This window comes from Chenopodium quinoa, unplaced genomic scaffold (assembly GCF_001683475.1).
Source record: "Chenopodium quinoa cultivar QQ74 unplaced genomic scaffold, ASM168347v1, whole genome shotgun sequence".
Classification (NCBI taxonomy): domain Eukaryota; kingdom Viridiplantae; phylum Streptophyta; class Magnoliopsida; order Caryophyllales; family Amaranthaceae; genus Chenopodium; species Chenopodium quinoa.
Window position 1 is genome coordinate 1 of NW_018742401.1, and position 10524 is coordinate 10524.

General features: G+C 31.5%; 1 protein-coding gene and 1 pseudogene across 1 annotated transcript; both read right to left on the bottom strand.

The window, feature by feature from the left end:
• Positions 1-80: 80 nt before the first annotated feature.
• On the bottom strand, positions 81-3627 carry LOC110704431 (11-beta-hydroxysteroid dehydrogenase 1B-like; the record flags this gene model as incomplete). Its single annotated transcript, XM_021882215.1, has 5 exons — positions 3442-3627; positions 2202-2466; positions 1335-1546; positions 1112-1252; positions 81-323 (listed from the first exon to the last, which is right to left on the bottom strand). Coding segments are annotated over exons 1-5 (1047 nt in total), but the record flags the coding sequence as incomplete, so codon positions are not given.
• Positions 3628-5474: 1847 nt separating this feature from the next.
• LOC110704440 lies at positions 5475-6629 on the bottom strand (annotated as a pseudogene).
• Between the last annotated feature and the right edge of the window lie 3895 nt (positions 6630-10524).

Consider the following 10524-nt stretch of genomic DNA (forward strand, 5'->3'; position numbering starts at 1 on the left):
GTTTTTCCGCCTGTGGGACACCTCAATCCAATGGTTACAACTGTGGACTTTTGTCATTGGATTGAAGGTGGATACATGACCTTTTGTAATCCAGTAAGATCCAGGAATTTCTTGCTAGGCGCTTCTGTTGGCGGTCTTTCAGGTCCAGCCACTAAGAGCATTCGGTTGCACCACTCTAGTACTTCAGGTAGAAATACCTTCCATAGGATTGTTACCCTCATCCATGATGGCACTGTCAAATATTTGTCACCACGGCGAGCACTATCTATAATGGCCTTTGCACATCTATCCGCTGATGTTACTGGGACTGCACTAATTTGTACCTGGCATAAAATATGCAGCAGATAACTAAATTCAGTACTTGTGCTGTAAACATATGATGTTAACACGTTGTAAAGATTGGTTTAGATGCAGTTTTGTGGAGAACACTCTGCTACCTAAGATGCAAACATCATGTGTTTCCACTTTTTTTTTTCCTCTCTTTGAAAAGTTTGGTTTATATGATATGTAAATATATGATGTTTACACTTCGAAAAGACTGGTTAATATAAGAGAATTTCACCAATCTCAGATTAGAATTTTAATTATTATCTACACTATATTCCATCAGCTTTACCCCACTTATGGGATTAAGGCTTTGATTGATTCCATCATCTCTCGAGACTGTCTTACTACACTTTTTGTTAGATGAAATTGTGATTAATGTTTGTTTCAGAAGTTTTTATTAGATATAAATGAGTTGATCGAGTTTAATGTAGGTTGCTCAATCAAATTTCTTAGTGTGAAGTATAATTAGTGTTTCCTACGAATTTAGTAAGGCCATCATCAACTTCACAGTATTTTTTCTAACGAGCTTGATTAGTTGCTGTGGTATTTCTAGTTACCTTCTATGTTTTTATTATATATTTTACTAACACAAGTGTTTCTAGATATATTTTGCAGGTGACATGAATGAAAGAATTCATTGCATAGAAGATTTGCCTTATGCCTTATATGATAGACATCATGGTATATGCTGTAACTGAACATAGTATCATTATCTTATTTTTTGAAATGCAACTCTAGAAAAGATACGAGGCAAACTTGCATCTCTCATATTTTGATCAAGTACCATTTTGCCATCCTTTGAGAGGATCTTTCCTTTGGTCAATTCTGATTCAGTCAGCCCAGGAGTTACAATTGTGATCCCTATGTCTCCTCCAAGCTCAACTCTCAATGTCTCGAAGAAGCTTAAAACTGCTGCTTTACTTGCCTGTAAGGGCCATAGGTGAACAAGTGAGATGAAGAAATAATAAACATAGAATCGGTTTTATCAAGTATGGTGAGATGTTCACAGAGTAGAAAGCCATTCGTGGAACAGGCAACCAGGCTCCAGACGAGGCAGTAACTATTATCTTGCCTCTGCTTGCTTTTAGATGTGGAATTGCAAAGTGGGTACTATACACTGAGCCCCAGAAGTTCGTTTCCTGAAAAGATCTCCAGGAGTGGTGAATCATTAAAATAAGCTGTATCGGCTTAATGCAAGGGTTAAACCAGTATACAGAAGCTGAAAAGTATTAATGAACAAGATTTACCATCACAGGTGCAACATTTGTTATGTCAGGGAATTCTTCTAACATGCTCATTGTGGAAATTCCAGCATTGTTCAACAAATGATCCACTTTCATTGCAGGGTGCGTGAATGCAAGGACAAATTGTCAATTACAAATTGTTAAATTGCTTGTTTGCTATGATTCCCTCCCACCCTGCCATAATGGCTCATTGTATTTACGTACTTTATGGTATATTATAAATGATAGAAGCTTCGTCAATAAATATTCACATGTTTTCATTGTATCATAAAATTCTAGTGTAATGTGGATGATCAACTTACACCCCGGGGGAGCTGGGAGGGGGGGGGGGGGTTATCCTGATCAAATTGTTACGTCATTGTCCTGTGGCTCTCTACACCAATTTAAATAATATCGTGGTTTAATTATATTTTTTGCATCTAGTGTTTGAATGTAAGATGATATCTTTTCTGTACTAAATAATTATTTTGGTTATGAATAATGTTACTGTTGTGTAGCATACATGTAAAAAATCTTCTTGTAGTTATATTTCTGTTGCACTAATTAATCCTGTAGTAAATTCAATATGTTATGCATTAATGCATATACCCATGTAGTCAATGCAAAGCTTTAAGCATAAACTTTACTTACATCCACCAAAATGATTCACTGTTTCATTGATGAAATGCTTAGATTCTCCAACTTTAGTAACATCTGCCGAGATGACAAGAACATCAGGTGCACCAAGATAACGGCTGGTTTCAGCAACATCTTGGAGACGTTGCCGCCGTCTGGCTACAAGGGCTAATTTGGCTCCTCTCCTTGCATACTCATATGCAAGATGCTTTATTTGAGGATCAAAACAAGTCAATATCATATTATCATCTGTGAGAGAATGACAAAGTGGTAGTGCAAACTAATACAAAAGTATTTCCAATACAAAAATACACATCAACTTTACTTTGCCAATTTAAAAAAAAAAACCAAGTATTGGGATGCAAACAGATTAACAATGCCATTGGTAGAATAACATGATAAATTATTCTTACTTAAATATTGTCTAGAATTATATGTCTAAAAGACCCGTTTGATTTTGTAGTGGACTAGTGGTAGAGGTAGAGCCGTAGAACTGATGATTTATTTTAGCAATTACGGAAAAAAATAAAAATTCATGGCAATATAGGTAATGCTTCTCTCTCTGTCATTTTCTTTACAAATTTTCGTTACCATCTATTATCATTTTAAATGTAGTACTGTGTATGGGGTAATGAAAATTTATGCACGAAACCACATATGTTGGGATTTATTTTCATCGCCATGGTGATGAACACGTACAAGAAATCCTAACAAAAATTACATACAACTCCATTACCATTTCCACGATTTGTGACATACGGCGAAATGACAAATGTGGCGTAGGTTTTTGTAATTGTGATTTAACATATTGCTTTGCCTAGATACAACTAGATTTTGTGCACTTCATTTTTAAAATATTGTTTATTTGACTTTTCACGATCTTCAATCCAAAGTCATAAAATTTGAATCTCACGCTATATGCTTAGAATTTTGACGTGTTAATTATAACAACGATTAGGTTTTCTACTATTCATTCACTATTCATTGACTACGCATATTAATTTAAAAGTAAGGAAAAATATAATTAAGTGGAGTCTTATTAAATTTATCATTATACTCTCACAACATCAAGTTTTATATTCCGAAGATATTAACGGATAAATTTTTATTAGGGGAAATGCCCAACTCTGAGCCTCTAATTGCTGCAACATAAAATAATAAACATTGCTTATAAATAATGCTAAAGTCAAACATGTTGCATGTAAAAACGAAAGGAACCATAGAGACAACAAAACAATTTTAGGGATAGACGAACCTCGCCAATGCCGGAGGATGCTCCGGTAATGAGCACAACTTTTCCGGACACATTTTCGCTGAAGATGAAATTTAGACTTGAGAGAAAGAACTTCAAACATAAGAAAGGTGGAAGAATAAAGATTAGTGCTATGAAAGCTAAGCATGAAGTTGCAACGTCTAGAATCTGATTTATAAGGTTTTTCATAGCTAATTTAGCTTGTCTTGTGTATAAGAGAAAGAGAGGGATCAAAGGTGGGTGTGATATTAAGTGATTTAGTACACTAAATTTGGCATGGAAGATGGAAACTCGATCCAATTTCCAATATGGTGTGATGTGGCAACAATTTAGACCTTCTATACGATATGTAAGACACGTTAGCAAGGAGTATATTTTGTGCGATTATATTAGGAAACACAAATACACCTATACAAACACAATGTAGTATTTAAAGATGTAATATGTATGATGAATTATGTAGCAAATTTATCAACTCCTATACAAATTAATGACTTGTATAATCAATTTAATAATTTAGATCAAGTGTTCAATAATTTATATCGATAATGCTTGTGCTTATATCTGTTAATTTGTGACTCGAAATCTAGTAGGACTGACTTTGAATGCAGATATCCCTCAAATTATAAGTGATTTTGAGGTGATTCAAGTTGGAAGTGATAGCTTGGTTCAAGAGCTTTCCAATGATAATATTCAATTATGATAAGAAACGAGAAAATTATGACCGTTTTACAAAGACTTGACGAAGTGCTTGAGTGCCTAGTCGAAATCTCAAAATTTTAGGTCCGGTTTTAGCTTAATTATTTTAGGGATGATATCCTAAAATTATATCTTTTCTATGACGACTATTTGACTATATATACTTGGGGAACAATTTTAGGGTTTAATTAAGGTTTCTTTATGTTATAAAAGGACCCCTTAGCTGATCAATTAGATCATACATTTTAAGCCATTATTAGATTTAGGACTCCTTGTATTATTCTCTCGTTATTTCTCCATTATAGTGAAGAAACTCTCGAATCCCTCACTTATGGATGTAGGTCTAATTTGACCTAACCACGTAAATCCTTGTGCTCTTTGTTTATTTTCTTTATTGCTTTTCTTGTTCTTATTTTTTATTGACTTGTTCCGCATTGATAAAAGACAATTACACCCCTTATTTCCTAACAATATCAACAATTTTGTAGTTTAAATTCGGGCAATGTAGTGACTTGTATCAATAATTTTATGGCTTTAATCAGCAATTTAATTAATAATTCATATTAACACCTTAATAATTTAATAACTTATATTGATGTTTCAATTGCTTGTATATGTCAATAATTTTAGTTTAGTATAAATAATTTCAGCTCAGTATAAATAACTTCTGTTCAGTATAATAATTTTGTTCAGTAAAAATAAGTTTTGTTTTAGTAAAAATAAGTTCTGCTTAGAAAAAATTATTTCAGTTCAGTACAAATAATTTCAGTTCATTAAAAATCAGTAACTCTAAAGAAGAAATATAAAAGAGAATAAGTAAAAATAATTTCATTTCAGCAAAAATAATTTCAGTTCAGTAATATTAATTTTAGTTTAGTAAAAATAATTTCTTTATATCTAAAATAATTTCAGTTCAGTGAAATTAGTTTCATTTCAGCAAAAATTAGGTGAAGTAAACTGGGCCTTATTAGCTTGTACTACTAATATCCAAAATTTTATTGCATATATCAACAATTCGTAAGCTTATATTGTCAATTTAATGACTTATTTCGACAATATAATACTATTCATGTATGGCTTGTCCAAAAAAAAAAAAACTATTCATGTATGGAAAATTGTCAAAAAGTAGTTTGTTTTTGCTTGATTTTGTATGGTAACTGGTACTCCCTTTTTCTCTATGTTTTTGCCCATCGTCTTCAAAATGGGTGTTAAAAACGTAAATATTCGGTAACAGACTATAAATTTCTTATATATTAATGGGAATCTATAATCAAAGTTATTAAAATTATACCAATTATTAGGTATGGGGCAAAAAAATAAAGATAAAAAGTCCCTTACACAATTTACTTTTTGCCAAAAAATTACACATCTAGCCGAGAAGGATCGTACAAGAATAACTCTTACTTAATGTATGAGATTATGGTACATAATATAATTATTTCCTAGAGTAATAACTTGCATTTAGTAGGACATCCAATGAACCAAGTAATATAATATAAACTAGCCCAATACATAATTTGGTACTCGTACTATGTAATACAACGTATAATTGTTGCAAGTCCATGATGAAAGAACCAACAGTTTTTTATATTTTTGGCTATCTAGACTATTAAGACACAACAAGCAATACAAGAGTAACATATTACTTGGTTTTGACTCCGGGTGAGTAGACTGAAGATGGATAAACCATAGCCCTTAACCCGGGGAGATCCAATATCATCTTGCTTAATGAATTAAAGGGTGAATCACCAATCTTGATAAGATAGAACGCCGAGAAAAACCAGTCTAGGAGCTCCGGAGTGAATGCTTTCCACCAGCTTAGTACCCTATACCATGTTGGTTCCGTCACATATCTATCACCCCTACATGCACTGTTTATTATGGCCTTCGCGCACCTTTGTCCCGTGACTATTGGTGATGCACTCACTTGCACCTATGATTAATCACAAGCTTACTCACATAAGAAAATAGTATACATAACCTTATAGTATTATTTTCCATTAAAATTTTGTGGTTAACATACATATATGTTTAGGGGAATTAAGGAGAATTTCCTTTATTCAAAATGATTAAATCAATTGTTGGAATTGATTATGATTACTACTGATAATAACAAATTAGAAATAAGATCAATAAAATCTTACATCTCTCAAGTTCACATCCACATTCATCAAACCTTCGGGTGCAAGGTGCTTCCCTTTTGTCATTTCAGACTCTACAAATCCAGGAGTTGCTATAGTTATTTGAATATCTAACCCGAGCTCTACCTTATTGTCTCATAGAAGGCTATCATTGCTGCTTTGCTTGCCTGAAAATTATAACATTACCTTAAACTTATAACCAAGTCGCGTATTTTATTGATTGTAGACGAAGACAATTCATACATTGTAAATGCTCATTCGTGGGGTCGGCAACCAAGCAGCCGAGGAAGACATGACAATGATCTTTCCTTCAGTTTTTCTAAGGTGTGGAATTGCAAAATGAGTTACATATATATAGCACCCCAAAAATTGATATCCTGCAAATAGTGATAAATATATAATAGTTGAGACCTAAATGACTAATGCCATATTCTGTATATTTCAAATTAAACGCGGGAAAAAGAAAAATGGATGTCGTACATACTAAAAGAAAGAATCTACCATGATGGATGCTGGTATAATGATATCTTCATAATCTTCAAGCATGCTAATTGATGTAATGCCAGCATTATTCACCAGATGGTCCACTTCAATTAACAAAATCAATATATCATCAACACAATAAATTGAAATCTTAGGGCATCTTTTCTTTAGAAATAAAATTGCAGTGAACTTCTTGGCAATAGATAATATAATGAGAAATTGTTAAGATAATAATTAATAAATTAATAATACAGAAGTGTCAAGAATAATTGTCTTACATTGAAGGAGATCAAGGTAACGTAGCATAACTTATAAGTTTGGCGTGCTACTCCATATATTACCAATTGTTTTTAGGTTGTAGACACGTAGGGCTTTTATGGTATAGTCATGTTGTCCGTGGGAGTAGGCTTGGTTTAGCTAAATGAAGATTTATCCAAAATAGATGCATCTATTGAGTTCTTATATTAGAGCCACCCTTTGAAGACCTGGCCTATTGAGAATATTATTACCTATCGGGTGGCTAGGAGTGTAAGATAGATATAAAATATTAAAAGCTAGTGCAACTTACCCCTTCCGAAGTGTGATATGGCGGAATCAACAATTCGTTTGCAATCATCAACAATTGAAACATCGGCAGTAACTGTAATAGAATCTGGTGAACCAAGCTCAAGGCACATATAGGCTACATCTCGGAGGCTTTGCTCTCTTTCTCGCTGCTAGCAATAGGCATGCTCCTCTTGCATACTCATATGCCAATTGCTGCTCATACCACGTACATTAAATGTTAAATGACAACACTAATTCACCCAAAAAATTACTACTTAAAATAAATTAACTCAATCAAAATGATCACAATTAAAGGATGAATCCCAATATTATTCTCTCCAATTCATCACAACATTGATTAAGGTTTTTTTTTTTTATTTTTTAATTTTTTTTTTATTTTTAGTTATTTTTTTTTTTAATTTTTTAATTAAAGAACTAAGCGAAAACCAAATTACAAGATACACACCTTTTGACGGAATTTAAAATTCTCACATTCTCATATAATAGTACCCCCTCAACTATCTATTGATCTTCTAGTTATCGGGCCATATTTGACATAAAACAAGGAAAGGAAGAATCAAGTAAAATGATTTTTTTTTTTTTTTTTTTTTTTTTTTTTTTTTTTGATGTGTGTATGATGCCCAGCCCATCCTACTTTAATCGTCACACCAAAATCTGCAATTATGTACTGTGTAATAAGCTAGTTAGATATTCTTGAATTCTTCTTAAAAGTTAATTTCTAACAATAGACATTCTTCCTTAAAAGACTCTAGTGATCATGATGGTACCAACCTTGAAGGGATCCTTCTTAAACAGCTCCTAGCTTATTATGATCGAGTATACCAGTTAAAATTTCCACGTGTTACATATTTAGAGGTCTACGTAATATTAATGTTTTTAAAGGTAAAGAGTAGAGGCCTTAAATGGAGGGAACTAGTGTTCATAGTGGTCGATTTTTTTTCCTTTGCTATTGTCAAAATATATATATATATATATATATATATATATATATATATATATATATATATATATATATATATATATATATATATAGTGGTCGATTTTTTTCCCCTTTCCTACAACTAATTAAAAACAAGGCCTGTGGCACTATTAAATAGTCAAATTGGGTTTTGACACACTTTATCATCATTGTCACATGTATTGTTCTTTATAGCTAAATATCTTTAATTTTGGATTGAAATTTTTTTATAAAATTACATTAATTCAATACACATTATTATGAATCTAATAAGATCCTACTCGATAAATTTTCCTTATAAATAATTATTGTACCAATAAGGTCGGTTCTTCATTCCGTTCCATTTCATCACTTCAAAAACCAACCTTGAATTTGTTACAATGTTTAATTTTTAATATTTTATTTAACTAATATGTTATCTATCGAACTTATATATTAAAAAGCGTTCTAAAAAAGTTTATGTGCCACATGTGCCATGTCAGTATGTCACCACTCAATAAGCAATGGCAATGTGCCATGTCACCATCTACTATTTTTGGCAATGTTAATTAAAAAACACATAGAAAGTGGTTTGAACCCCTAAACTCATGGAACAAATATCACATGCCTAGCCATCTTAACTAGGAATAATTTATGATCTATTCATTCACATAAATGTATATAAATGTAGAAAAAAAAAAACGCCCAAAATAAAAATAAATGAAACTCATATTACTCTTTAAATTCTTTTCAATATTTTAACATTATATTCTAAATTACTAATACTAAAAAATTCAAACTCTTTATTAAAAAAAATACACTTTAAGTAACATCCAAGGGCAACACACTAGTTTATAAATTAAATATGATCCTCTAATATGTTGTTGAATTTATTACAATGTTTAATTTTTAACATTTTTCTTTTAATTTTTACTAAATGTGATTAATGATTGATATCGATGGTCAAAATTTTGCATCGTCAAATGTGAAAACAGCATTAAAAAAGAAGCGGGTATATGGTAACTCCATTACACAAACAAGTTGTATTACAGAATAAAATGAAATGGTAAATATAAAAATAATAAGAGGGCGGCTTTGTTTGAAGCTAAGGGTATTGGTGTATGCTTATTTTGATGATTATGGCTCATTTAATCATCAAATGAGCAAAAAATACTGCACCATACACCTAGGTGTGCATAATTAGGACAACATAACAAACCAAGATTTTCATAATTACGATACTCTTGATGTCTCTAATTGTTAGCTCTATATAACATTTGAGCTATTATTGCACTATTTACTCATATAATAACATATCCTCACTAATAACTAACCCTACTTGGCTACTTGCATAGTTGCATGCATTTATAAAAGTGAAACTGTGAAAAAGACAAATACATACATCCAACCCCCTTGTAGAATTTCGGTCCAAACCTTGATTAACCACATTTTTTCTATGGGCCAAACCAATTAAGTTGAAAGAAATACTAGTTATAATAAAGTGAGATAATGTGACAATTAATTCAAAAAAGATTTAAAAAAACAAAAATAAAAATATAATTAAAATTAAAAATTAAGCCTAGGAGGTTCTTAGGAGGATGGCTAGTGGCTAACTAGATCCAATCTTGACCATAACTACGATTGCAACACTAATTAAGATATTAATTAGTCATGATTTAGAATTAATTACCTCACCGATACCGGAGGAAGCGCCGGTGATGATAACAACTTTTCCGGCAACATCTTCGGAGTAGATTGAGCTTAAGATAGAAACGGAGAACTTGAGAAATTGAAAAAGTGGTAAAAAGAAACAAAGAAAGAAAAATATAAATGGTGGAGCTGCTATGTTCAAGATTTCGTTTATCAAATCCATCTTTAATTAATTGTATCAAATGTGCAAATTGATTATAACAAAACTTATAATGTAGAATTCTAAATGGCATTGATAATTCGTGTCAATTTTCTCTCTAGTTTGGTGTCATGCTTTCATGCAACAAGAAAGACACGTGGTAGCTAATTCAAATTTCAATTTTTTTTTTGTTTTTTTTTTTTTAAAAAAAAAACTAGTTCAAAGCCATTTACTCGAGTAATTAATTTTGTGAGATTAGGCTAGTGTAGATTAAAGGAGTAATCGCACAGTAAAAAAAAAAAAAAAAATTAATTTTGCAAAAAATCAAGAATTTTTTTGCAACAAACCAACTTATAATATTTATTTATTTTTTTTTTTTTTTGCAATGATGTACCTTAATCTTTTTTTTT